The sequence below is a fragment of the Pneumocystis carinii genome, assembly GCF_001477545.1.
Source record: "Pneumocystis carinii B80 chromosome Unknown supercont1.8, whole genome shotgun sequence".
Taxonomy (NCBI): domain Eukaryota; kingdom Fungi; phylum Ascomycota; class Pneumocystomycetes; order Pneumocystales; family Pneumocystaceae; genus Pneumocystis; species Pneumocystis carinii.
Genome location: NW_017264720.1, coordinates 294,221 through 320,748, shown reverse-complemented (window position 1 = coordinate 320,748; position 26,528 = coordinate 294,221). Strand labels below are relative to the sequence as shown.

At 28.2% G+C, this 26,528-nt stretch overlaps 16 protein-coding genes across 16 annotated transcripts; 9 read left to right on the top strand and 7 right to left on the bottom strand.

The window, feature by feature from the left end:
* The first annotated feature begins 311 nt into the window (after positions 1 to 311).
* Positions 312 to 4,963, top strand: T552_02001 (hypothetical protein). The gene is made up of 7 exons (XM_018370561.1): positions 312 to 453; positions 507 to 2,033; positions 2,081 to 2,167; positions 2,212 to 3,122; positions 3,168 to 3,417; positions 3,463 to 4,823; positions 4,866 to 4,963. The coding sequence occupies exons 1-7, from the start codon at positions 358 to 360 to the stop codon at positions 4,918 to 4,920; spliced, it is 4,287 nt and encodes a 1,428-aa protein (XP_018225851.1). The 5' UTR covers positions 312 to 357; the 3' UTR covers positions 4,921 to 4,963.
* A 124-nt stretch (positions 4,964 to 5,087) lies between these two features.
* T552_02000 (hypothetical protein) lies at positions 5,088 to 6,298 on the top strand (the record flags this gene model as incomplete). The annotated part of the gene is made up of 6 exons (XM_018370560.1): positions 5,088 to 5,266; positions 5,319 to 5,423; positions 5,467 to 5,512; positions 5,560 to 5,715; positions 5,766 to 6,050; positions 6,101 to 6,298. 6 exons carry the CDS (start codon positions 5,088 to 5,090, stop codon positions 6,296 to 6,298), a joined length of 969 nt encoding a protein of 322 aa, XP_018225850.1.
* A 66-nt stretch (positions 6,299 to 6,364) lies between these two features.
* T552_01999 (hypothetical protein) lies at positions 6,365 to 7,118 on the top strand (the record flags this gene model as incomplete). Its single annotated transcript, XM_018370559.1, has 2 exons — positions 6,365 to 6,577; positions 6,627 to 7,118. 2 exons carry the CDS (start codon positions 6,365 to 6,367, stop codon positions 7,116 to 7,118), a joined length of 705 nt encoding a protein of 234 aa, XP_018225849.1.
* A 30-nt stretch (positions 7,119 to 7,148) lies between these two features.
* T552_01998 (hypothetical protein) lies at positions 7,149 to 7,835 on the bottom strand (the record flags this gene model as incomplete). The annotated part of the gene is made up of 3 exons (XM_018370558.1): positions 7,149 to 7,301; positions 7,346 to 7,643; positions 7,690 to 7,835. 3 exons carry the CDS (start codon positions 7,833 to 7,835, stop codon positions 7,149 to 7,151), a joined length of 597 nt encoding a protein of 198 aa, XP_018225848.1.
* A 192-nt stretch (positions 7,836 to 8,027) lies between these two features.
* Positions 8,028 to 8,885, bottom strand: T552_01997 (hypothetical protein). Its single transcript, XM_018370557.1, has 6 exons — positions 8,840 to 8,885; positions 8,739 to 8,786; positions 8,570 to 8,690; positions 8,361 to 8,515; positions 8,206 to 8,311; positions 8,028 to 8,162 (listed from the first exon to the last, which is right to left on the bottom strand). Exons 1-6 carry the CDS (start codon positions 8,872 to 8,874, stop codon positions 8,073 to 8,075), a joined length of 555 nt encoding a protein of 184 aa, XP_018225847.1. The 5' UTR covers positions 8,875 to 8,885; the 3' UTR covers positions 8,028 to 8,072.
* Positions 8,886 to 9,083: 198 nt separating this feature from the next.
* On the top strand, positions 9,084 to 10,827 carry T552_01996 (tryptophan-tRNA ligase). Its single transcript, XM_018370556.1, has 10 exons — positions 9,084 to 9,240; positions 9,286 to 9,452; positions 9,498 to 9,617; positions 9,660 to 9,706; positions 9,751 to 9,973; positions 10,016 to 10,139; positions 10,183 to 10,275; positions 10,319 to 10,399; positions 10,440 to 10,509; positions 10,555 to 10,827. Exons 1-10 carry the CDS (start codon positions 9,130 to 9,132, stop codon positions 10,782 to 10,784), a joined length of 1,266 nt encoding a protein of 421 aa, XP_018225846.1. The 5' UTR covers positions 9,084 to 9,129; the 3' UTR covers positions 10,785 to 10,827.
* Positions 10,828 to 11,046: 219 nt separating this feature from the next.
* On the top strand, positions 11,047 to 12,447 carry T552_01995 (mitogen-activated protein kinase 1; the record flags this gene model as incomplete). Its single annotated transcript, XM_018370555.1, has 8 exons — positions 11,047 to 11,123; positions 11,169 to 11,231; positions 11,277 to 11,352; positions 11,407 to 11,478; positions 11,523 to 11,832; positions 11,875 to 12,105; positions 12,149 to 12,322; positions 12,368 to 12,447. 8 exons carry the CDS (start codon positions 11,047 to 11,049, stop codon positions 12,445 to 12,447), a joined length of 1,083 nt encoding a protein of 360 aa, XP_018225845.1.
* A 236-nt stretch (positions 12,448 to 12,683) lies between these two features.
* T552_01994 (hypothetical protein) lies at positions 12,684 to 15,710 on the bottom strand. Its single transcript, XM_018370554.1, has 7 exons — positions 15,646 to 15,710; positions 15,243 to 15,600; positions 14,494 to 15,198; positions 13,943 to 14,448; positions 13,687 to 13,899; positions 13,587 to 13,638; positions 12,684 to 13,541 (listed from the first exon to the last, which is right to left on the bottom strand). The coding sequence occupies exons 1-7, from the start codon at positions 15,667 to 15,669 to the stop codon at positions 12,727 to 12,729; spliced, it is 2,673 nt and encodes an 890-aa protein (XP_018225844.1). The 5' UTR covers positions 15,670 to 15,710; the 3' UTR covers positions 12,684 to 12,726.
* A 674-nt stretch (positions 15,711 to 16,384) lies between these two features.
* T552_01993 (hypothetical protein) lies at positions 16,385 to 17,152 on the top strand. The gene is made up of 5 exons (XM_018370553.1): positions 16,385 to 16,500; positions 16,543 to 16,634; positions 16,674 to 16,737; positions 16,785 to 17,064; positions 17,108 to 17,152. Exons 1-5 carry the CDS (start codon positions 16,429 to 16,431, stop codon positions 17,110 to 17,112), a joined length of 513 nt encoding a protein of 170 aa, XP_018225843.1. The 5' UTR covers positions 16,385 to 16,428; the 3' UTR covers positions 17,113 to 17,152.
* Positions 17,153 to 17,656: 504 nt separating this feature from the next.
* On the top strand, positions 17,657 to 18,551 carry T552_01992 (hypothetical protein). The gene is made up of 4 exons (XM_018370552.1): positions 17,657 to 17,711; positions 17,757 to 18,136; positions 18,194 to 18,402; positions 18,460 to 18,551. The coding sequence occupies exons 1-4, from the start codon at positions 17,702 to 17,704 to the stop codon at positions 18,503 to 18,505; spliced, it is 645 nt and encodes a 214-aa protein (XP_018225842.1). The 5' UTR covers positions 17,657 to 17,701; the 3' UTR covers positions 18,506 to 18,551.
* Positions 18,552 to 18,704: 153 nt separating this feature from the next.
* On the top strand, positions 18,705 to 20,108 carry T552_01991 (hypothetical protein). Its single transcript, XM_018370551.1, has 3 exons — positions 18,705 to 18,985; positions 19,035 to 19,265; positions 19,317 to 20,108. The coding sequence occupies exons 1-3, from the start codon at positions 18,751 to 18,753 to the stop codon at positions 20,060 to 20,062; spliced, it is 1,212 nt and encodes a 403-aa protein (XP_018225841.1). The 5' UTR covers positions 18,705 to 18,750; the 3' UTR covers positions 20,063 to 20,108.
* Positions 20,109 to 20,991: 883 nt separating this feature from the next.
* Positions 20,992 to 22,038, bottom strand: T552_01990 (hypothetical protein). The gene is made up of 3 exons (XM_018370550.1): positions 21,973 to 22,038; positions 21,262 to 21,924; positions 20,992 to 21,217 (listed from the first exon to the last, which is right to left on the bottom strand). Exons 1-3 carry the CDS (start codon positions 21,992 to 21,994, stop codon positions 21,033 to 21,035), a joined length of 870 nt encoding a protein of 289 aa, XP_018225840.1. The 5' UTR covers positions 21,995 to 22,038; the 3' UTR covers positions 20,992 to 21,032.
* A 264-nt stretch (positions 22,039 to 22,302) lies between these two features.
* On the bottom strand, positions 22,303 to 22,839 carry T552_01989 (hypothetical protein; the record flags this gene model as incomplete). The annotated part of the gene is made up of 4 exons (XM_018370549.1): positions 22,303 to 22,362; positions 22,405 to 22,635; positions 22,679 to 22,771; positions 22,816 to 22,839. The coding sequence occupies 4 exons, from the start codon at positions 22,837 to 22,839 to the stop codon at positions 22,303 to 22,305; spliced, it is 408 nt and encodes a 135-aa protein (XP_018225839.1).
* Positions 22,840 to 23,332: 493 nt separating this feature from the next.
* T552_01988 (ubiquitin-60S ribosomal protein L40) lies at positions 23,333 to 23,869 on the top strand. Its single transcript, XM_018370548.1, has 2 exons — positions 23,333 to 23,642; positions 23,702 to 23,869. Exons 1-2 carry the CDS (start codon positions 23,379 to 23,381, stop codon positions 23,822 to 23,824), a joined length of 387 nt encoding a protein of 128 aa, XP_018225838.1. The 5' UTR covers positions 23,333 to 23,378; the 3' UTR covers positions 23,825 to 23,869.
* Positions 23,870 to 23,987: 118 nt separating this feature from the next.
* T552_01987 (40S ribosomal protein S8-B) lies at positions 23,988 to 24,752 on the bottom strand (the record flags this gene model as incomplete). Its single annotated transcript, XM_018370547.1, has 3 exons — positions 24,712 to 24,752; positions 24,580 to 24,662; positions 23,988 to 24,530 (listed from the first exon to the last, which is right to left on the bottom strand). Exons 2-3 carry the CDS (start codon positions 24,655 to 24,657, stop codon positions 23,988 to 23,990), a joined length of 621 nt encoding a protein of 206 aa, XP_018225837.1. The 5' UTR covers positions 24,658 to 24,662; positions 24,712 to 24,752.
* A 391-nt stretch (positions 24,753 to 25,143) lies between these two features.
* Positions 25,144 to 26,365, bottom strand: T552_01986 (hypothetical protein). The gene is made up of 7 exons (XM_018370546.1): positions 26,222 to 26,365; positions 26,080 to 26,180; positions 25,976 to 26,033; positions 25,892 to 25,936; positions 25,645 to 25,776; positions 25,362 to 25,599; positions 25,144 to 25,311 (listed from the first exon to the last, which is right to left on the bottom strand). Exons 1-7 carry the CDS (start codon positions 26,321 to 26,323, stop codon positions 25,190 to 25,192), a joined length of 798 nt encoding a protein of 265 aa, XP_018225836.1. The 5' UTR covers positions 26,324 to 26,365; the 3' UTR covers positions 25,144 to 25,189.
* Between the last annotated feature and the right edge of the window lie 163 nt (positions 26,366 to 26,528).

The window sequence follows — 26,528 nt, the reverse complement described above, 5'->3', positions numbered from 1 at the left end:
CTGGAATACAAAAATCTTATTATAATGCTAATCTATTTTTAATCTATATATCTTGTATTCTTATAAATAGGTCCATCTTATCAGACTTGGCCCTTATAGATATCGAATATTTTCCTATCTCGATTCTTAACTTCTCGAGATCGACTTTTTTTGAGGGATCAATAAGAAGGTTAAAAATGGAGGCAAATTTTGTAAATATTTAAGAACAAAAGGTATTTTATAAGGTATAAAGGTTAAGAGTAGAAATAGAGGGGGAAAAAGGGTATTTTTTTTAATAAAAATAGGTTAAAATAAGGATTAAAAATTAGTATTAAAAAGCTATAAAAGAGGTATTTTTAAGGGATTTAAGAGAGAAATATGATAGAAAATAAGCCTAAGAATAAGGGAGAATCAAGTGAAATGGATAATGAAGAGTCATATATTTTTTCTTTGCGACCATCTAAAGAAAACAATGTAAATAATATATATCGATAAACATATAAGATAGAAGGACTGATCGGAGATAGAGGAGTGAATATCAGTTAAAAGATCTTATGGATGATAATTGTGTGGATATTAGAAGATCGTGTTCAAATATTAGTATAAGATGTCCGTCATTTTATTATTTTCATAAAGAATTACAACAAAAACCAATAAAGATATATGATGATAATGATAGTTTTATATCGGATACGAAAATCAAGAATATTCTTGATAATATGGCGGGAAATAGGGATTCAATGCTTTTTCATTCATTAACAACATCAAGTAGATCAGTAACAGAGAATGATATAAAAACGAAGTGTAAAAAGTCTAAAATGCAGACAAGCCACCCATTTCATGGGTTAGGGGGGTTGTCATTTCATGAAAATATGTTTTTTCAAAAATGGAATGCTTTAAAATCTAGTATAAAATTGAAGAATTTTAAAAAAAAAGAAAAGAAAGATATTCATAAGCCAGTTAAACTTCTTTCTCAACTAGAAGTTGGTGTTCCTACTGTGCTTATGTTTGCATCAGTCTTTCAAAGAGATGATAATGGTAGACGAAGGGTGCCTATTCTTTTAGATCAATTAAAAATTGATGTTCTTGAGTCGAAAAACACGAAATCCAGGTCTCATGCATTGTTTCAGATAAAACTTAAATATGGCGATGGAGAAAATGCAGTAGAATGGTCTGTATACAAAGAATGGAGGGACTTTCTTAATCTACATGCGAGATATCGAGTTTCAGAAACAATGAATAGCCAATTTAAAAAAGCACAAGGATTACCAGCATTTCCAAAATCCAGTGCTCCATATCTTCGAAGTATAAGGGGATTTACCTCTGATGATAGTGATACTTGTAGCAAAAAATCAATTAAATCTTCTAAACAAGATAAATTTACAGAAACAAATTGCGAAATATCTGGTGTTAATAAAAAGGCAAATTTTGCGAAAAATCATAGTTTTTCTGGCATGCAAAGAAGAAAACTTGAAGAATATTTAAGAAAAATGGCACATTTGTTTATTTTTAGATTAGAAGGGATTAGACTCTGTTCATTTTTAGAACTTAGTGCTTTAGGAATAAAATTGGGAAAATATGAGAAATATCATGGAAAAGAAGGGTTATTAGCAGTTGTTAACTCAAAAGGCTCTACACGTAAAATGACATGTAATCCTATTGAAGTAAGAGACCGTTCACTTCCAAAATGGTATCTTGTAAGAGAATCATATATCGTATGTGTCAATGATATAAGTTCTACTAAAATTTATGATGTATTTCTTATGGATGATGGTTTTGAAATTGCTAGAAAACATTTTTCTAAAGAAATATCATCTTATTCATCTAAAGTTAAAAGAGATAATTTGAACAAGTATCAACCGAAGCGCCATACTTTTAAAATTAAAAATTGTGAAAGACAAGTTAAGTTGTTAGCTAAAAATGAAATAACAGTGCAACAATTCATGGAAAACATTAAGGATATGAGTAAGGCTACTATATGGACTACATTTAAACGGTTTAATAGTTTCTCACCTGTTAGGACTAATGTTGCAGCTCAGTGGATTATCGATGCAGTAATACTATTTATCTTACGTTTGATTTTTTTTCTCATTTTTTTTAGAGAGACTATTTTTGGAATGTAAGCAGAGCAATTTTAAATGCCAAAGAAACAATTTATATACACGATTGGTGGCTTAGTCCTGAATTGGTTTTTCTACTCTGATTTTAGATTTTTTAACTAATTAAATATAGTATCTTCGTCGTCCAGCATGCGTCTCAGAGGATTGGAGATTGGATAGACTTTTAAAAAAAAAAGCAGATGAAGGTGTTCAAATCTATATTATTATATATAGAAATGTCGGAACAACTGTTCCTATTGATTCTGCTTACACAAAATATTCCTTACTTAGCCTTTCTCCGAATATTTATGTTCAAAGATCGCCATCTCATTTACGACAAAGTATTTTTTTTTGGGCACATCATGAAAAAATCATATGTATAGATGAAAAAATTAGCTTTATAGGTGGGATTGATCTTTGTTTTGGACGTTGGGATTCTTATGAACATGTTTTATATGATGATAAACCCAGTGGATGGGATGAAAAGCATAATCCAATTCCTCAAATTCCGGAAGAACCGCTTATTTGGCCGGGTAAAGATTATTCTAATCCAAGAATCCATGATTTTTTTACACTCGATAAGCCTTATGAGGATATGTATAATCGTACATTAGTTCCAAGAATGGCATGGCACGATATTTCCATGCAAATTGTAGGACAACCTTCAAGAGATATTGCTAGGCATTTTGTACAAAGATGGAATTATCATTTAAGAAATAAAAGTCCAAGAAAATCTATACCATTTTTGGTTCCTCCACCTGATTTTACTCAAGAGCAACTTGAAAAAAATGGGTTCCTTGGAACCAATGAATTACAAGTATTGCGTTCTGCTGGACCATGGTCTATTGGTACTCCAATGAAAATTGAACATAGTATTCTCAATGCATATGTTAAATGCATAGAAACTAGTGAACATTTTATTTATATTGAAAATCAATTTTTTATAACATCATCTGAATGCGAAGGAGCTATTATTGAAAACAGTATTGGAGATGCTTTAGTAAAACGAATCATAAAAGCATATAAAAACAATGAAAAATGGAGGTATGTTATTAATTTTTCTTTATAAGTAATTATTTAAATATTCAGAGCTATAATAATTTTACCATTACTTCCAGGATTTCAAAATGATGTTGATTCACAAGAAGGAACAAGCTTGCGTTTAATAATGCATTGTCAATATCGTTCTATATGTCGTTGTAAATATTCTATATTTAAAAGACTTGAAGCTGCTGGAATTGATCCTATAAAATATATTCGGATATATAGTCTTAGAAATTGGGCTAAACTTAAGGAAAACGGGAGACTCGTTAGCGAAATGGTTTATGTTCATGCAAAGGTATAGATATTCAAAAAAATATCATTAAGATTTACACAATATTAGTGTATGATTGTTGATGATCGGATCTGTATAATTGGATCAGCAAATATTAATGAAAGGTCAATGCGTGGAAATCGTGATTCAGAGATCGCAGCAATAGTAAGAGATACTGAAATGCAATTGTCTACTATGGCTGGGAAATCATACATGGTCGGAAGATTCTCGTATACATTAAGAGTAAGATTAATGACAGAGCATCTTGGAATTAATTGCGATGAAATGGAAAAAATGGACTGTTTCATGGATGGTCTATCTAAAGATTGTAAATGGAAAGATATTAAAACTTGGGATTGTGATAGTTTACCTACGCAGGAAAATTTAAATGATGAAGAAAAATTAATAAAGGATGATTTTTCAAGAGAAAACCGACAATTAAATGAATTATATAATAAATATATGTTTTCTTTTCAGGAAAAAGATTATCAATATGCTTTAAACGAAAAAAAAGAAATTTTGTATCAAATTAATTCTAATATACCTCGATATAAAGAGTTTAAGAACGTACCAGAATTTTCAGAAATATCATTTGGAAGACGTAAAGTTACCACTACAACAACTCATTTAATTTTTGGCCTTGATGTCCGAAAAATTCTTTCGGGTTCCAATTGCTTTAATACGAATCCTTTAAATCAAGATTCTATAAAATTAGAAATTTATGAAGAATCTGATATAGAAAAACAAAAAATTTCTGATCACACTGAAAATTTAGATAAATCAGAAACAGATTCAGATAAACTTAATAAAGATAACGATTTATATGATTTTGAGAAAACAAATGATTCTACTAAAAAGAAATTTGAATCTAAAATATCATCAGAGAATTGGCAAAAAATTAAAATAGATCCTTTAATATTTTCAGATCCCTTAGCAGATAGTTTCTTCGAAGATATCTGGGATAAAATTGCCCAGAGAAATACTGAAATTTATCGTCAAGTTTTTCGATGTATGCCTGATAATAAAGTACGCACATGGAAAGAGTATTATCGTTATAAAAGATATAGTGAAAAATTTATGCAAAGATATGAATCAAAAAAAATAAATACTGGTTCAACTCAAGAAATTTCTGAAACATTACCACCTTATTATCAAGAACCATATCCATCTTTTAGTGACACTAGTGATTCAATTGACAATATTAAATCTCTTACTATGACAATATCAAAATCTACCGGTGATTTATCAAAAGAAATTAATGAAACAAATCTTGTTTCTTCTTATCCTTCTACTTTTTCCAACAAAAAACCTTCAAAAAATTCTGATGAAATATTTCTTGAACCACAAGAAATATTAGAAGAAAAATTATTAAAAATTCAAGGTCACTTAGTTATCTGGCCTACCGATTGGCTTATAGAAGAATATAATCAGTAAGTCTCTTTTATTTTCTTCTCAATTCTTATAATTTTTAGTGGCAATTGGCTTTCTACTTTGGATCATATTCCTCCTATTGATATATACACTTAATTCATATTATCTTCATTTGCAACTACTTATATCCCACTGCATTAAAAAATACTTAGAAATTTAAATCAATAAAAATTCTTTCATTTATATATCTTTTTCTATTTTTTCCTTCTTTTTATATATATATATACCTCTTTCTTCCTCTCTTAATCCCTAACTTCATGATTATGATCGAGTTTATAAAAACTCCAGAAAATCTCAAATATCTTGACATAAACCAAATAAATAACAATGAAAATAGATATTTTAAAGAGGATTTATTAGATAATTCATATATCCGTCCTTTTTCCCGCTCAAAAATTGTTACACCAGGAGAATTTATTACTGATGATCCTCAATTTATGAGGTTTCTTAATAATTAAATATATAACAAGTTATTTAACCTATTTCTCATTCAGAGGACATGGAACATATACGGACGAGAAGAATATAGTGTATGGATCTGTTGCAGGGACGGTTCAGCGTGTAAATAAGCTTATATCAGTGAAACCATTAAGATCAAGGTATATCTCTATTATGTAGAGAGAACAGAGGATAAATAGGCAGATATCTTCCAGAAATTGGAGATCTTGTAGTTGGAAAGATTGTCAAAGTATTGGATAGTTATATTTTTTGTAAAAAAAGCCAATTCTTTTATAGGTTGGTCATAAACGTTGGAAAGTTGATATTGGATCAAAACAAGATGCAATTCTTATGTTATCGTCTATCAACCTTCCAGGAGGTATTTTGAGAAGAAAATCAGAGACAGATGAATTACAGATGAGGACATTTTTTTCAGAAGGGGATTTATTAGTTGTATTATAATTTAGATATTTTAATATTTAAAATGATAGTTTTTTGAACAGGCAGAAGTGCAAACATTTTATTCAGATGGAGGGGTATCACTACATACAAGATCTCTTAAATATGGCAAGCTTCGGAATGGGTTATTTATACAGGTGCCATCTAATTTAATTATGAGATCAAATGTTCATTTATACAATTTACCAAATGGAACAGATGTGATTTTAGGGACGAATGGGTATATATGGGTGAGTAAACATATAGAAATTTCTTTAGGAAGGCAGGGAGTTAGTATTACACGATTAGAAGAAGAAGCATCTGAAACGATTTATTCAAATATTAATGATGTAAGATTATTAAGGGTTTAAGTTAAAAAAATGATAATATTTTCTAATAGGAAATTGAGCCATATATTTTACATGAAATAGCTCGGGTGTGTAATGTTATCAAGGTGCTAGCTGCTCGTAAAGTTATAATTAATGAAAAAATGATTCTTCTTGGTTATGAAGCATCTATAATATATGAAGATGCATCTGCATTGTTATTACCTTCTGTTCAGGATAAAATATATGCAGAAATAATATCTAAAAAGTAGTTTTATCAAATATTATATACATTTATATGTTTTAAAGTGAAGATCGAATATTTAAAATTTATTAAAATGAATGAAACAAGAAAGTTAAAGGATATAACACAAGGAAAGGAATGGGATCTTTTAGAAACAATTCTTTATGATGGAAGTAATTTTTTTTTATTAGAAAAGCATCTTCAGCGTTTAATCAAAGCTTCTATATACTTTGAATGGAAAACTATTGATATTAAACGAATTGAACAAAAATTATGGGATTCAGTACGTCATTTAGGATCTTCAAAGGTGGTTCTATGTATCAATAATTAATTTCATATTTGTTTATTTTATTCAGGTTCGTTTAACAGTTGATCAGAATGGTATTATAGATATTCAAGTATCACCTTTTATATTATCAGGAAATCTTTTTGGTATATTTTCTAAGAATGATTGGAAGGAGGAAAAACCATGGAGAGTATATTTAGATACAATTCCAATGGATGATAAACTACGTCCATTTTTTTGTCATAAAACAACATATAGAGATCCTTATGAGGCTGCAAGAAAACGATTAAAAATACATGAAGAAATGGAAGTATTGCTATATAATCAATATGGATATGTTATGGAAGGGAGTATTTGTAATGTCGCTTTTTTTCGAAATTATCAGTGGATTACGCCTACTTTAAAAGAAGGATGTCTTCCAGGTGTTATGAGAGAAACATTATTAGAAAAAAAATATATAATAGAACATTCTATTAAAATAAACGATCTTATAAATGGAGAACGTCTTCTACTATTTAATTCTTTACGTGGATGTTTTCAAGGTATTTTATATATCAGTTAATATACATCAAATTATTTCAATGGTATATTTTTAAGTAAGATCCGGCATTCTTCGAATAGATACACTCTGATCTTGGGAATGTGACTTAAGAGTAAGGAAAAGACTGTTTTTATTCCATCTATCAGGTACTTCTGTTTTTCCAATAATCCATGAATAAATATCTAAATCAGATTCTTTTAAAAGCTATTTTTTTGCTAAATAAAATATAGAATATATAGAAAGGATACCTTATCATATGTTTCAAGTTCTTCTTTTGTGAATAATGGCAAATATTTTTTTGCAAATGTGGATAATAACAAATCTGTTTCTAAAATACCTCTTTTGCGACTTTGATAAAGAAGACGAGCTCTCATAGTTTCTATAGATTCGTCATGGTTACTAGAGGACCATATTATAGACGGGTTATGTTTTGAAGATGCTTGCCAATGCAAATACCGATATTGCCATTGAATATCTTTAGGAAAAAAAGGATAATACCTTGATTTATAAGGCAAATATTTACAAAATATAAACCTTTCAGAAGCTCTATTTATAAAGTATAAGAATCTTTATATAATATTTTTAATTTTACTTTTTATCATAAGAATCAAAAAATATAGTATGTATTTTTTTATAAAATCTACTCAAGTTTCTGGTTAAATATTCAAAATTGTTCCGGAATAAAGGATTAACATTAAGTCGCTGTTTTGAAAACATTTGCATAGAAATATTATACATTTTATAATATTTTTCTTTCATAAAATATATCGAGATATATTTTTTACAAAACTTGTCAAGATAAGGTCCTATATGAAAAATACAGCCATTCTATGTGTCTATATATGTGTTTGAAGTACCTATTTTTAATCTTGAAAAATATAATTTTAACTTTTGAAACATTCCTTTTAAAATAATTAATATAATACTGTTAATAAATATATATGTAAATTGTAAATAGAAAAAACAAAATATCGACTATGTTACAATAGCATCAAACATATTAGTGTGTTTTGCCCATCCATTATCACGAAGAACCTTTAAAACATGTGTCATACCTGCTCGGCTCTAAAAAAGCTTGAATAATAAATTTATAATATTAAATACATACATTTATAAGATTTTTTGAAAATTTAATAACTCCAAACCTTTCAATTCTATTTGTAAACCCAAATCCAAATGAACTTTTAATTTGTGCTGTAACATTCACTAATGTCCTATTTTTTTATCAATTCATGTCCTATTTAAACAAATTAATAGAATTACTGGCATGAATTACTACGTGAAACTGAATATGTCTGGTTTTCAACCACTTTCATGACCTTTGTATGGTCAAGATTACGAATAAACGTGTGCATCTGATTTGACTCAAAATTAACTATAGAATCCTCAAGAATATAACTCCGTGAAATCTTAAACAGCTTAAGATCATTAATATCATTATATAAACCCAAAAAACCGCTTATTTTACTCACTTTTGTCCCCCACTTAGGCAATTTCCCTTCTTTCAAAATTAAACGGGTTGTTCTAAGACATCCTTCCCCATCAACATAGCGATCAACAACATCTACTGATACAACATGTTTTGAATAAGGACTACGTCTTTTATAAGACAATATAACTCTTTTTCCTTAGAAAAAATACTTAGGATATCTCAAAAACCAAGCAAGCGTCACAATAGGCCATGAATACCTGGAAAAAACGTCAAAAAAAAGATTTAACCAAATCTCCATGATGATACGTACTCGTAATAATAGTTACTTTTATAAAATTTGACCATTATTTAGAGAAAATAGGTTTTTTTAAATTTTTATACATCTCAATCATTAAATCATGAAAAAAAGCCGTTCTTTTTGGATTAAAACATGGTCTTCCAATTAGAACATGAAGAAACCAATAGATCTAAAAAAATCCTGTTCTTAATGGCCTTTTTTTACGGAAAAAATTTGAAAAAAACAAAGATAAACGTCAAGTTTTTTCAATATATATATTTTCCTATAAATCTAGTCAAATAAGACGGAAAAAAGCTTATAAAATGAATGAACATGTATTTCCTGAGGTGGAACATATATACATTTCGTCTTTAAGCATAAAAGATGACCAAATTGCTGAGGAATCTGATGATCAAGTTATTACTCCATGGAAGGTCTATAAAATGGAGAAATAAGAGGATATATTTATATATTAATAGGTTAAGGGAAGAGTTGTAGACGGTAGAATGGAAGGAATTGACTATGACCGACTTATAGAGAAGTTTGGGACGAGATATTTGGATGAAGGGATTTTAGAGAGATTTGAGAGATTAATAGGACAAAAACTACATGTTTTCATCAGGAGAGGGATTGTATTTTCTCATCGGTTGGATATTTAGGAAGAAAGAGGATTTTTTTTTGATAAATATAGTGATTTTTCTAATATTCTTGATCATTATGAGAGAAAGAAGCCATTTTATATATATACGGGAAGAGGACCAAGTAGTTCAAGTATGCATTTAGGACATATGATTCCATTTTTGTTTTGCAAGTATTTTATGTATTTTTTTTAAAAAAAAATTTAAGAGTATAGATGGCTTCAAAGTGTGTTTGATGTTCCTGTAGTTATACAGCTTACAGGTAAATATGAAGAGGGAAATGGTATATTTTGATGTTTATGAAAGATGACGAGAAGTATCTTTTTAAGAAGGAGCTAAAATTGGAAGATATACGTGAATTTGCTAGGAAAAATGCAAAGGATATTATTGCATGTGGGTTTGATCCAGAAAAAACATTGATATTTCTTGATACAGAATTTGTTTCTGGTTCTTTTTATGAAAATGTTGTTAAAGTTTCAAAATATATAACATATAGTAAATGTAAGGCAACATTTGGGTTTAAGGAAGAGTAAGGGTTAGCAATGTGTGATATTTTTTTAAGATATATAAGGGATTCTATTGGAAAATATCACTTTGTTTCTGTCCAGGCTGCACCTAGTTTTTCTAGTTCATTTCCCAGCATTTTTGGTAATAGGACAGATATTCCATGTTTAATTCCTATGGCAATTGATCAAGTAAAATATTTATAAAGGCTTAAATGTTTATTTATTGTTATAGGATCCGTATTTCCGTCTTACAAGAGATGTTGCAGAAAAAATTGGTTATTTGAAACCATCTTTGATACATACTAGATTTTTTCCTGCACTTCAGGTATTATCTTTAATTTTTTATATAGATCCTGGACTTTTTTTAGGGTCATGGCACGAAAATGAGTGCATCAGATGAAAATACAGCTATTTATCTCTCTGATACACCATCTCAAATTAAAAATAAGGTCTTTTTTTGATTTATAATTATTTAATTTAACAATATAGATTAATAAACATGCCTTTTCAGGCGGAGGAGCAACACTAGAAGAACATAGATTACGAGGTGCTAATACAGGTAATGATCTTTATTCAATTGATATATTATTTTTATTTTTTTTAGACGTTGATGTATCATTTACTTATCTTAAGTATTTTTTGGAAGATGATAATCAACTTGAACAAATAAGAAAAGATTATTCTTCAGGAAAAATTCTTACAGGAGAATGTAAAGCAATTGCAATTGATGTTTTACAAAAATTTGTTGCTGATTTTCAAGAGAAACTTCAATTGGTTACTGATGATACTCTTTCTCTCTTTTTAGATCCAAATAAAAAACAAAAATACATATAATTCTAGATTAAACGATTTAAAAATATATTAAATTTTTACCTTTTTTTTATATATTTTATCTTGTATCAATTTCCAACGTCTTGTTAAGACGCTACACCTATAAATACGTTTAAAGAGGCTATTTTGCCCGGAGAAAAACACTGAATTGACCATATTTTAATAATATTTTCTTATTATACCTATTTTATTATAAAATAATGCTTTTTTTCTGATTAAATTGATATTATTATTGATGAATAATAAACATTCTATTTTTAATGTTATGGGCCAGGAATTTGTGCTTCAAAAGGGATATGAGGTTATAAAAGGCCTTGGAAAAGGTTCATACGGTGTTGTTTGGTAGGATTATTGCTTTTTTTCTTTTTTTTTGGGTTAAATTATCAGCTCTGCAAAGAATATAGAGAATGATGATAATAACAAAGTGGCTATCAAAAAAATAACAAATATGTATGAAAAAACAGATAAATATATAGATTTTATTAAGTCTTAAAGATTTTCTAAAAAAATGGTTGCAAAAAGAGCTTTACGTGAAATCATGCTTCTTCAGCATTTTAGAAATCATAAAAATGTATAAAATAGCTTTTAAATGAGGGATATATAGATATAAACTAAATATAAACAGATAACTATGCTTTATGATATGGATATAGTAGATCCCAGCAAATTTAATGAGCTTTATCTATATGAAGAGCTTGTATTTATATAATTGATATATATTTGAATGTTGATAAGGTTTAGATGCAAGCTAATTTGAACAGTATTATAAAATCAGATCAACCATTGACAGATGCACATTTTCAATCGTTTATATACCAGATTCTATGTGGTTTAAAATATATTCATTCAGCCAATGTTCTTCACCGTGATTTAAAGCCTAGTAATCTTTTAATTAATGCAGATTGTAAGCTAAAAATATGTGATTTTGGTTTATCTAGAGGTATGTCTGTAAACCAGGGACAAGGTACTGAATATATGACTGAATATGTTACTACAAGATGGTATCGAGCACCAGAAGTTATGCTTAGTTTTCAAAGTTATAGCAAAGCTAGTATGTTTTTGATAATATGAAATATAATTCTAAAAAAAGCAGTTGATCTTTGGTCCGTTGGATGTATTTTGGCAGAGCTTCTAGGAAGAAAACCTTTCTTTAAAGGAAGTAATTATGTTGATCAACTAAATCAAATTTTTTGCATTCTTGGTACACCAAATGAAAATATTATATCTAAAATAAAGAGCGCTTCTGCTCAAAACTATATTAGAAGTTTACCTACTATACCAAAAATGCCATATTCAAAAATATTTCCATATGCTAATCCAGATGGTAAGATTTTTTATAAATTTAATATTTTTTTTAACAATTAAAGCATTGGATCTTCTCAATTGTTTACTTACGTTTGATCCATGTGATCGTATTTCATGTGAAGAGGCATTAGAACACCCTTATCTTATTATTTGGCATGATCCAAAAAAAGAACCTGTTTGTTCTGAACAGTTTGATTTTGGATTTGAAGCAATAGACAGTATTGAAGAAATAAAACGTAATATATTTATAAAATAAAATAATTTATTAACCCTTTTACTAGAAATGATTATAGACGAAGTTTTAAGATTTAAAGGATTAACTAGAAACCAAAATTTGTATCATTCTATATCTCATACTTAATTTTAATACAAATGTCACTTAGAAATTATTTATAAAATGCGATACGCTTTATGTTAATGATTTTATACATAAAATAATATTTAGTAATAATAATTTAATAAATTTGATCGTTATAATTGATTATGATCTTAAAATATAATATCTAGATATAAATTATTTGAATGAATAGTTATTCCTAAGTCTTAATATATTCAATATTTTAATAGACAAAAATGTAGTATCTATAAGCAGTATTAAGTATAAAGTCGATAAAAGTTAAATTCTAGGATTAAATTATATTCACCAAAGTTCTGGTATTTTTGTCCACATTTGCTTTTCTCGTTGAATCCAATAACTATCAGTTCCTGTTTTAATAATCCAACCAGGGTCTTGATTTTTAGCATGGTAAAACCATCTAGGTTTCCATTCAATATTTTCCGACTCCATTTTCTTTCTTCTTTGCCTTTGTTTTTCTTCTAAATGAGATTTTATCTTTTCTGCTTCATCTATATTCCCATTTTCTCTATTTCTTTGATCTTTTCTTAGCCTAGTATCAGTATTTGGAATTAATCCTTCTTCTATACATGTTATTTCGTTAAGTGAAGCTGCAAATTTGGTAAATCCACAATGAGATAAGGGATCCTCAACCAATGAACCTACATTCCAAATAACTTCTTTGAAATCTGTACCACTTCTTTTCAAGACTAATGAATGAGTCCAAAAACCTGTAATTGATAAAGGCTGAAGAGCCCCAGAGCTACTATACGCTTGAACAAATAATTCTTCACACCGTCCTGAAAACAATTTCCCTGGTTTAAATGATATTACCGCCTTTTCACCTGTAGAAATATTTAAAATAGTCATATGTCCAGAAGGCTCCACATATTTTTCTCCAAATGCAACATTTCGAAGAAATACTGCTGGCTTTCGATAGATATATACATCTCCTGTAACTAATTTGATAAGAACAGACCCATCAGTAATCAATTCAGCACTCTTTCCCCAAAAACGTTGTTTCGGTTTAGGAGAATGAGAAAACGTCCATGAACTCGACTCAGCATGGCATGCAATTATTACAGGTCGATGAGAAACCTTTTCTGCTAAAAATCTAAAACCTATTCTAATTAAAATACATAAATGATTGGATATCGCTGATATACCTTTATCTTCCCTAACAAGTTCAAAAGTTTCTCCCAATAAAGGACTAAATGGCTATAAAACGTTAAAATAAAATCAATTGATCCATTGCCCATCGTTTACCTTTCTAACTAAACGTTCTTTACAACGCATGTTAGAGAATGAACTAATTGCAAAAGCAGCAATATAAAGAATTCGTTCCCCATCCTTTTTAGGCTTGTTAATAGCTTTATCAATTAATTCTGAATATTCTAAATCTTCTGCTGCTCTTTGAAGAAGATTCAATGGCTCATTTGCTATTACAGGCATAGTAATACTTGAAAGATCTTTCCCAACCTAAAAAAAATAAGTATAAATCACATATTTCAAGAAAATATACATTTTTCCTTAAAAAAGAAAAAAGACTTGGAGGTGAAACTGTAATTGGAGGAATATTTTCCCTTCGATTAACCTGAATTGAATAAGTTAAGGGATATAAGGACTGTTTGCATTTATTTTGTTCCATATTTTTGCTGTGTGATAGTCTTCTAATGTAAGAATCTTGAGACATATTAGACATTTTACTATCATTTTCGTCTGTTGTTAATTCATTAGCAATAGCATTTTCAAAATCATTATTAATTAACAAATATGGTTTAACATTTTCCGGCATTTCTTCTGCATCAAACCAATAGTCTCTTGTAAACGTTGTATCCATGCTAGTTCTTGAGCTAATAGAATTTATAGAAATTTCAGGTGTTTTTAATGCAGATATATATGATGAATGCTGACTTAAAACATGATGCTCTGATAATAATGATTTAAATTGACTAGAAATATTTCCAAGTTCAGAACTTATTAATTTAATCTGAAATGATGACAATTTCATATCAAATGACAATTCATCTTAATATATTAGAAAATGATCATTTTATATAATATTAACATTACCTATGCTTGATGGCAGAATAAAATTTTTTCGTTTTAAAGATACAACAGAAGTAGAATTTTGATTAATATCATTCATATCTGACGAATCATGCTGGTTTTTGGTATCAAAAATCTCCATTGTGTTGTCATTTCGTTGTTGCAACATTTTGTCCATTTCTACTTTAAGAACACCAATTTTATTAACAAGATTTTCAACTTTAGACCAAAGTTGGCGGTTTAAACTTTCATATTGCCCAGAAGTTAAAATTGCATCCGCATCAATAACACTTTGCTGCTCTATATGTTTACTATTGCAATTTTTCGCTGCTTTTTCAATTGCTCGGCACCATCCAACCCAATCTTTATCTGACAATACACGAAGATGCCATATTTCCGCTCCAGAATCAATATTAATGTATCTTAATTTAGGATTGACACTAACTGCCGCAATTGAAAGTGGAATAATACCTCGAAGAATCGATTGACTCGATGATCCTGTATACGATAATACTGCTGTAGCTATATTCAATGTAAAATATCTTCGTGCCCATCCTTGAAGTCTATTTCTCTTTTTTTTCAATAAAACCCCAGAATATACTTTTGATGGATCAACTTCCATTATTGTCTGTAATGACGTATTTTTAAATGACATCACTTCAAGAGGCATTAAACATGCATTCAAAACATATGTAATAATCTTAGACGTCTGTTTAGAAAACGTATTATCTTATACATTTTTAACAAATTATCTCAATATATTCAATTATTACCAAAAACAAGCGCAAAATGCCCTCCATTATTCGGTCCCACATGATAAACTCCTTTTTCTAAAACATTTGCCTTGCATCTCATAAAAGATACAACTTCTGTTAATCCCGCCTTCTCAAGTCGCTCTTTAAGACTCCCATTCCTACAACATTTATGATTCTTTGATAAACGACAATGTGATGTAAATGATGTCGCTGCTAATAGTCGTAACTCCGTTTCTTCACGCATAGTAACCTTCAATTCCTTCGTTCTCTTACATATTCCATATCTTATAGACTTTTTATGTGGTTTTAATTGCCATGAAAGTGTCTCATTATCTGGCACATAAATCCAACGTAATAAAAGATCCCGAGCTTGAACCTACTCATATTTAGCACAAATATAACTAATCTACACTTATAAGACCTCAATTGTCTCTAATTCCGTCATAATTATTCAATAAAAATATCTAGTTTTGACGTCATTAAACTTTTTGTCTGTTGACACAAGCCGGATGAGCTCTTAAAAGACATGTCAGATAATTGTTAAGAAAAAAGAAAAAAAATAAAAAAGAGAATAAAAGGATAAAATGAATATATTAATGTTAAGAAATGAATATAATTTAATTTAAGAAGAAAATCTGGAGTATAGATGTATAAAGTTTTAAAGAAGGATTTATAAGAATATATAAGGATGTAGAATATGTATTGGGATTATTGTTGTATGAATGGTATTTATTAGGGAGAAAGATTTATGGGTTTTAGTGCAATTGATATCCAATATATTTTGAAACAAGTTTTTTCGTATTATTTAATATTTATATGAGAAAGAGGGGAATTTTAGAGTGGAATTAGAAGGAGATAATAATGATATTAAGTGTTTTATTTATCTATAAGGTATTAGAGACCTTATTATGTTGAATAGATTGTGAAAAACAGAAATATGGTATTTCAAGTTAGTTTTCAAAAGTATCAAAATAAGAAATATTTAGTAATAAAAGGGCTTTTTAAGAAAAAACAGTTACAAATATATATTCAAAATTAAAATCTATACATTTTTTTAAAATTCCTTTGTAACTTGTTTTTTTTTTTGTGCTGTTTTGTGTCAACCGTGAGTTATCAAAACATTGAGCTCGAGATTCATAAAAGCCTATAAATCTATTGATTAAGGATAAATTGAGGATTAAAAGCACTAGAATTGTATAGAAAAATGTCTCTTGATAGATCTTTGCGAAAAAAAATGGAAGAAAAAGCCCGTTCTAATCCTACATTTGAGTTGGATGTATTTTATTAAATGTTTATAAAGAAAAATTGAATTTTATAGGCAAGAAACTGGATTGAAGATGTTATTAATGAGAAACTTGATTCTACTAAGGATTTGATTGATAATTTACATGATGGTGTTATTTTGTGCAAGTATTATTATTATTATTGTTTAATAAAAGTTAATTAAAGAGTTGCAAATGCTATCGGACCATGTCAGATTCGATACAAGGCTTCAAATATGCCATTCGTTAAGGTTATCTCTTAAAATTCTTATCACACTTCATAATTCTTTAATTATAGATGGAAAATATTGCTGCCTTCCTTGAATTCGTTCAAAAACTTGGTGTTCCTAATTATGACTTATTTCAAACCATTGACTTATATGAACGAAAAAATACTTATCAAGTCATTCAATGTATTCATTCATTATCTCGTTATGCTGTTCAAAATCTTGGTTTTCATGTACCTGCTTTAGGTCCAAAACTTGCTACTAGTAGAAAAATTCATTTTACTGAAAAACAGCTTAACGAGGCTAAAAATATGACTAATACTCGTCAATATGGATATGTTGCCGGACTAAGTATTATATTCTTTTAAAAAAAATTATTTAATAACTTTTTAAGATTAATTCTATTTAACTAATTTAACATATACAAATCTTTTTTTTTTTATTTCAAATATTTTTTTTTATTTTAAATCATTTTTTTTGTCTTAATAAAATTATATCTTGTTTATTTCTATCTATTTCTATCTATTTCATCTAATCTTCTGTCTAATCTTTCATCTTATCTTTCTTATCTCCATCTTATCTCCATCTTATCTCCATCTTATCTCCATCTTATCTCCATCTTATCTCTTATCTTATCTTTTATCTTTTATCTTCATCGTTTCGAATTTTAACCTCTCCAACATCAACAGACCTCCACCACTTAATAAGATGAAGGATAATACGGCTTATATTAACAGAATTCTTGGATCTATTTATAACGTATAAATAATCTTATTATTTAAGAATATTTCTAAGTATTTATTAATAGGATCTTGGGTTTCTTGTGGATTGCGGGGTTATTACAGAAAACATATATGAAGAAGTAATAAGTAAAATACCTAGACGTATGAAAGGTTTAAGAAGAAATAAGAAATTATATTGAATATAAAAAGGGTGTTTTTCGTCTCAGAATTACTCGGAACGAAAAGAAATAGGAAATAGTCAAAATATGACGCAAAGTATGTTTTTGAGGAAAATAAATAAGTTAGAATTGAAAGGAAAAGCAGATAATCAACATATATATACTCAAAGAGAAGAGAATTCTAAGGGGATATGTACAAGAACGAGTGTTGGATCGAATGTAGCAGAAATTACGTCAAAATTTCAACAAAATGTAAATGTAGCTACAATATCATCTCCACCTCAAGTTAAACAAGCACAAGAGAATAATCATATTACAAGAGCGCCATTACCATCAGTTCCAAAGAAAGCGAATGTTACGGGAATTTTTCAAGCAGAAGCTTTATATGATTATGAAGGGGAAGATGAAGATGATCTTACGTTAAAAGTTGGGGATAAAATTAACGTTTTGGAATATGTAAATGAAGATTGGTGGAGAGGAGTATGTAATGGTAAAGAAGGGATTTTTCCAGCTAATCATGTGGTAAATATATATATATATTTAATATATTTTTTTTATCGAATAATTTAATGAAATTAGAAAAAAATACAACCATTTGTAGCTAATGAAAGGGTTACATTATCACATTTATCATCCCAAGATCATGGATCTCAAAAAGAACAAACATATTCTCAAAAAGGATATTATGGATATCAACAACCCTCTCAACCTCAAACACAGCAATATAATTCTGAAAAAAAAGTCATTTCTAATGTAGGAAAAAAATTTGGTAATGCTGCTGTTTTCGGGTAAGAATAATGTGGTTTTCCTTCTTTTCCTTTAATAAAATTAACATATATAATTAGTGCAGGTGCTTCTGTCGGTTCACATATCGTCGGCGGTATATTATAGATCTTTATTCTCTTCAATTTACCTTAGCTGATCTATATTTATCTAAATCTAAGCAATTTCTTAACATCAATTTACATTCAACTTTATACATAATTTAACTTTGTTTTTTTATATTAATAGATCATAGTTTTTATAATTCTACTTTATTCACTTTATTATTAAAGACCTTTATATTATGATTATCTCTCTATAACTCTACGTGGAGATAACATTTCTTATTCAAAATTTCTATCTTATCAAAAGCAATGAACTTGTCATCATTAAAAGTATCAGAATTAAAGGAAGAGCTTGGTAAAAGAGGTCTTTCAAAGACAGGACTTAAAAAAGATCTTATAGATCGTCTTGAGAAGGTCTTAAATGAAGAAGGATTTACAGGTTTTTTGGACAATAATTCAGGAAAAAACCCAGTAAAAGATAAGAATGATGATGAATCTGATGAGAAGGAAGTGGTATGCCTTGAAAAAACGGAAAAAAATGGCGGTTTATTGGAGATTTTTTGGAAAAAAAACAAATTTAATAATAATATTAGATATGTTAATATCAGAGGACAAAAAAGCCGAGAAAAGTGTTAAAAAAGAAGAAGAAGACCATAAGAATATGGGGGAAGTTGATGGAGATGTATCATCAGCTGTTTGTTTGAATAAAAATGAAGAATTGAAGGATGAAATAGAGAAAAATATAAATAATGATATTTCATTAAAAAAACAAGAAAAAAGGTTTTATATTGAATTAAAAAGAGATTCGTCATGTTTAAATGATGGTATGATACATTTTTTTTAAATTTTTTTTTATAACTAAGACTATGATAAAGAAACAGATAAAGCAGTTAAAAAAATTAAAGAGAGTTCAGAAGAATTAAAACCAGACCCATTATTAGAAAAATCTATAGAAACTAAGGGCAGTAATAGTGCACATGATGATACTTTGAATAAAAAAGAGGAAATATTAGAACCTATACATAAGTTAACAAGTGCAGTTTATATACGTGATCTTACTCGGCCTTTGCAAGCTTCTCAATTTAAATCATATTTATTGGATATTATTAAGGATATGGATGAAATAAAAGATAATATATTTAAACAATTTTGGATGAATAATCTTAAAACGCATGCGTTTATTGTATTTACAAATGTTGATCATGCAAAAATAGTTCGGGATGTTTTACATAAATCTATATGGCCTTATGAGAAAGGAAGACAACCTTTATGGGTAGATTATGTTCCGGAAGATAAAGTAGACGAATGGATTAATATAGAAGAACAAAGTCCTCGAGATACTAAATGGGAAGTTATTTATGATATGAATGGAGTGGCTAGTTTATCAGAGGTTAAAAAAAAGGTTATTAATAAAGATTTTGTAGCTTCAAATCAAAAAATTGAAAAATCATTTCAAAACAATTCTAATTATAGATACAAAACAAAAAGACCAGATATCAAAAAGTATGATTTAAATGATCTTTTTTTAAAAACACAAACAACCCCATTTTTATATTATAAAACTGTTGATCAAGATATAGTTGTTAATAGATTAAAAAGTCGGAATAACCTCAAATATTAGACATAACATATATAATTTAAATAAATAGGGTCTTATTTTATCTTTGTAGATTCTCAGGATGCATTCAATACTTTTAATTTTGTAATAAAATCATTAATGTTACTTTTTTATTGTTTTCTTTTTTAAAAAGAATCTACTAATGCAAACTAAAGCTTAATAACGATGGTTTCTTATATGTTTAGTATTTTAAATCTCTTGAATTATATTTCTTATAGATTTTTTACTCTAAATTGAAAGAAATACCATTTAATTAAGTGAATCTTTAAAAAAATGACAAAAGAAAGGACTCTTTTTATTTATCATTAGAAAAAATAGCTTTCCAGAACATTAGAGAGGATTTATTGCTTCATTTTAAATATTCTATAATCTATTTTTTATTTAAATATAACTAATTAAAGTTAATATTAACCTGACCAACCATTAAATATCATCTACTTTAGCTTATTAAGGATTAACGATTTAAATACTTTTAACAATGTATTTTCAAATAAGTATAATATTATTTTCATGTTTTTAATATACCAATTTGTCCTATTTGAATATATTGAAAGTTATCATTAATGAAATAATAATTGAAATAGTACGAATCATATTGATTTAATTAAATGCCTGCATATAATTAAAAAAGTTATTATTTGACAAAATTAGCCCTTAATAAAACCATCAATGCCTTTTTATCTTCAAAATAAAAGTTTTGACAATTTTAAACAATAGAAATCAAATATGTTTTTGAGAAATTAAACATAAATTTCTTCTCTAATTGATAAAAATAGACATATGTTCATCGATAGAATCTATATATGATAACATCTGTTCATATGTATTACACTTTTGAATTTTAGTTTATAAAGATTCATGATAGATTTTTCTATTTGACCAATTGCTTTAATATATGTTTCTAAATGCTAGAATGCATCAATTATTATCCAATTTTAATGCATAATAAATTTTGTAAATTTAACAAGTTATTTTACAAAATTTTATTAACAATTTCTTTAAATAATGGATATAAAGTGCATTTCTTATATCTTTCAGGCAAATCCCAGTTTGACTCATCTAGTAATTTTGAGGAAGAAATATTTTCATTTGTATTTACGTCAGATACAGGCTGACACTTAATAAGCTCAGATAATGTAGAATCTAATGGTATTTTCCCTAAATAATCATTAAATAAATAAAAATTTAAATTTAAAATTTACCAAGAAGTGGTATTTCATATGATTTAGAAAGTTCTTCTCCTCCACCACTAGAAAATATATCCGTAGATGTAAAACAATGAGGACATCTATAAGTACTCATATTTTCAATAATTCCAAAAATATTTAACCCTGCTTTCCGGCAAAAATTAATACCTTTACGCACATCTGCTAATGATACTTCTTGTGGTGTTGTTACAATTATAGCATGACTCTTTTCTATACAACTCATAGCATGTAATGTCTCCGCTACTGCTATTTGTTCATCTCCTGTTCCTGGAGGTGAATCTATTACCAAAAAATCAAGTATACCCCATTCAACACGGCTTAAAAGCTGTTGAATCATAGATGTTTTCTTAGATCCACGCCAAATAACCGCATCCCCGCGATTTGGCAAAAGAAACCCGATAGATACAACTTTCATCTCTGCTGATGGGTTATTCACAAAAAGATGAACCGGAACCCATCCTGAAGATGATTGATATATATGACATCCTTCAAGGCCTAATAAATATGGAATTGAAGGTCCAGTAAGGTCAATATCAAGTAATCCAACACGAAATCCCATCAGAAGTAAAGAAAGAGAAAGCTGAACTGAAACAGAGGATTTACCAACTCCTCCTTTGCCTGATAAGACAAGAAGAATATGTTTAACAGATTTAAGAGCTGAGAAATATAAAAATTAGAAAATTCTATAAGAAATAATAAATTTACCTGATGAATCCAGATCAATCATTTAATAGAAACTAATTCAATCAACTTGTGTTTAATGTATGCGTGATATATGCGTACTATATGCGTTGTGTATGCGTTGTGTATGCGTATTGTATGCGTACTATATGCGTGTTATATGCGTCTTTTAAACATACGTTCCGATAAATATATTTTATATCGTTTATACGCATTTTCATATGTCATGTCTTAATGAATTATAACCGTCTCTAAATTAAAGATTTTTAATAAAGACATGTTATAATTCAAAAAAATATTCATTAAATAATTAAAAATAATAAAGATTTATATGTACAAATTAGATATAAAAAATTAATTTGAAACAAGAGCTCTTGTAACTTCACGACGTCGCTGTTTCTTTAGAAGAATTACCTAAGACATTAATAAAAGTAAAAAAAAATACATGAAAAATACCTGAAATCGTTCAAAATCATTCAATTCAGATCGTCGACGTCGTGCTTCTAATTTTTTAACTAATCTTGTAGCATTCCATTTAGTTGATATATCCTGCGAATCCCATCGTTTCGCAACAATACCCGTACGAGCCCCATGAGATAATGATTGAATTACAATAGATGAAAAAATTAGATTGTTAAGAGATGCAACATGACGAGGTACATTTGTTTTAGGTCCATCAACAATAACCTAATACTATAAATATAATTCAAAAATATACTAAACCTCTAACATTACGACGATTTAATACTTCAACTATAACCGCCGCATTTCCCTTATATTTTCCATCTATAAATAAAACAACTCTTCCAATTTCAACATTATTCTAAACCCTTTGATTATTTAAAAAATATAAAGATTTAAAACTACCTTAAATAATGGTCGATTTAACATTATAAATTTCTATTCTAAAATATTATTAACAATTTCTAATATAAATTGTTAATATAATTCAAAGTTGTATATTTTTATAAATTTTGGTGCGAAAATCTGACTTTAATTTTAAAACCCTTTCCTTCAGCTTGTTAATAACCCTAAGTGAACCCTAAGAAAACCCTAAGTCAAAGCTAATATTATCTCATAAGAGTAATACCTAACCCCGTATTTTATAGCAATACCTAACCCTATATTTATAGCGACACCTAACCCTAAAATGTAAATTTGTAAAACGCGACCCTAACCCTGACCCTTCGAAATAGAACCCTACAAATGAACCCTAACCCTAGCCATGTAAAGAACTCCGTAAATAACCCTACAAAATATAACCCTACAAAGCTAACCCTACAAACGTAACCCTAACCCCGACCCTACAACTAAACCCTCCTATAATCAGTTAAAGACCTTTGAAAATTTAAAGGGTTAAGCTAAGGGTTAGAAAAACTTTCAAGTTTATTTAAATCAATTTTATAACTTTTTATTTTTAATTTAAAAAAATGCAAATTTTTGTTAAAACACTTACTGGAAAAACGATTACGCTCGAAGTCGAGTCGTCAGATACGATTGACAATGTAAAGAGCAAAATTCAAGATAAAGAAGGGATTCCGCCGGATCAACAACGTTTAATATTTGCAGGAAAACAATTAGAAGATGGAAGAACTTTGTCAGATTATAATATTCAAAAGGAGTCTACATTACACTTAGTTCTTCGTCTTCGAGGTGGGATTATTGAGCCGTCATTAAAAGCACTTGCATCAAAAGTAAAAATTATACATAAATTTTTATGTATACGGAGTAGTTTGAATTAACTGATTTGTAGTATAATTGTGAAAAAATGATTTGCCGAAAATGTTATGCACGTCTTCCTTTAAGAGCAACGAATTGTAGAAAACGATCGTGTGGGCATTCAAATCAACTGCGTCCAAAAAAGAAGCTGAAATGAATAGAAAATTGAAGTTTTTTTATTGTAATATAATGAATAGATTTATAATAAAAAGCAGATGAATTTTTTATGTATATTCCAGGGTTTTTGGATTTTAAGATTAAAAATAAATAATTGAAAGTAATTTAATAAAAAAGGGATTATATTGAATTTATTATTTAATTTATGAATGTTTTTTTGCAGACATTCGTTTTAAATAAAATGCCAATTCTTCTCCTTCCAAAATATATCCATCGCATCTTCCACTTTGACCAGGACGTGAGCTTACACAAGCATAAAGTCTTCCATTATTAAATTGACTTTCTAATGCCATTTCTATTTTAGAATGTTTTGCTCGCATTTTAATTTTTGCTAAAACATGAGCAGAACGTTTAACTGATTCTACATCTTTTACTTGTTCGGTTTTTTTTTGTCTTTTACCAATACTTTGTCCATAATGAGACTCATACCATTGTCTAAAGGGAGCCGCATCAATTTGAACAATAGCAGATTTGGTAAGTGTATTTGTACGAACAAGTTCATTATTAGATGGATGATAAACTACTTGAATAATTCGAGTTTTTTTCGAAATTGCTTCAGAACCCCATGAAAAATTGCCGGAATCTAATCTTAAAGCACGAAATTTCTTATTTCCGCCACGGACACGAACAATATGAATACGTTTAGGTCCAATTCGTGTATTTGCTGGCTGTCGGCCTAATTCAAACTATATAAAAAATATTAAAAAAGACCTTAAAAGTATCTAAACAATATACCTTTCTTTTCTTACGATAATGAGGGCGTTTTGCGCCTGTTGCAGAACGTTTATGGCGAGAATCACGAGAAATACCCATGATCCCTAATATTGTCAGTTTTTCAGAGAAAAAAAAGCCTCCAACTGTTCTAACAATTTAAACAATGATTAAACTACTTATAAAACTCTGATTTATAAGATTTTTCCCGGTTTTTTTTAGCTTTTTTTAAGATTTAAAATGAATTCTATTTTTCTTGAAAAAATACTCAAAAATTGTCCTTTTTTTAGGGGAAAAAAAAGCTCAAATAGCTCCTCAGGAAATACAATTCTTTTCCTTAAAAACGTTAGTAATATTCCTCAACTTTATCTCTTAATTTAAACCTTAAAAATATAAATATAACTTGTTGGTTAAAATCTTGAAGTTAAAAAAAAGGCAGATCCGAATACTTAAGGACATAACCCTAAAGTGGTGAAAACCTTAAGTTGAAAAAGATAGTTTTTAAAAGTATTTAGAAATATAAAAGAAGGGTTAATTTAGACTAATATTTATATGTATAAATGTTTTTTTAATATTTTTATGTATTATATTTTAATATAAAATTTAAAAAATAAAGGTATTCCAAAGAGATTATTTAGGATGCAGAAGCTTGAATTACATGTTGAAAGGAATTATCTGCTTTAGAAATATCATAAAATAATTTTCCAACATCAAATTCACCGCAAAATTCAATGCCACATGGTTTAATATGATAAACTTTTAAAATATAAGTAATTAAAGAATAATATTTAAATAAATTGACTTACTATTAACAGATCCTCCGGAATAAGAATCTCTGTGCGTTGAAGCAAGAATAGCACGTTTTGCTAGGTCAATTGCTTGATTTCTCTCTAAATTCCAATGATATTCTGCATCGAGAATACTATAAGCAAATGTTTGACCTGATCCAACACAAAAAAGATCTCCTTTAAGTCGTGTACCTTCATTGTCAACATAAAATATACTAGTTCCCCTCTGAGAATCTGTTCCACAAATCATAGTCCCCTAATATAAAATTTTAATAATTATATAAACTTTATTTTTATTTACCATTGACAATCCCATATCCTTATATGAATAAAGAATATTAGCTAAGATTTTAGATGCTGCTTCAACTGAAATTCTTGTTCTATTTCGAAGCTCATACAAACGACATTCTATAGATAAATGGGTCTCCCAAAACTTATACATATTAGAAAAATAAATATATAAAAATCTTCTTAAATATAAAAATCCTCTTAAATATAAATAAATCATTTTATCATCAATTTATAAGGACTTTCCAATTTATTCTTACCTGGCAATCTGCTGCTCCACCTGCCATTGTTCCTAAAAGATAATCCTATCCCATAAGTATTTACATAAAACCCTATTAACTAACATTAATTTTAATCACTTTATGAACCGTTTGACTGGCAATCCAGCTTCCTGCTGTAGCTCTATAAAATAAAAATAAATATCCACTTTAAAAAACATTATATAAACCTAGAATCAACTGCAACTATAATTCCCTCTGAAAAACGAAATGATAATGTCGTTGTACCATGTATAATCTTTGATGTAACATCCGAAACACTTAAATATTTCTATATTATAAGTAACTATTTAAAATTAAGAAAAAATAGACCTCTTTTAATATATTATATGGAATTCTCTCCTTATATAGAGAGTTATTACCCTCATATGTCTCTATTTCATCTCTACAAAAGCTCTTAAGAACCTTCTCCATCTTAATAAGTTGATAAAAATATTTCAAGATCTTTGACGTCTGGAGAGCCTTTCTATAGCAACGATTTTATCTTATCAAGATAAGATAAAACTATAAATGTTTAAAGTATAAGAAATAAATGTAAGAAATAAAGATTTTTTGTATAATATTTAAGTTAATGAAAGGGTTGATTTGTTTTATAAGAATTATTTTATAAGAATTATTT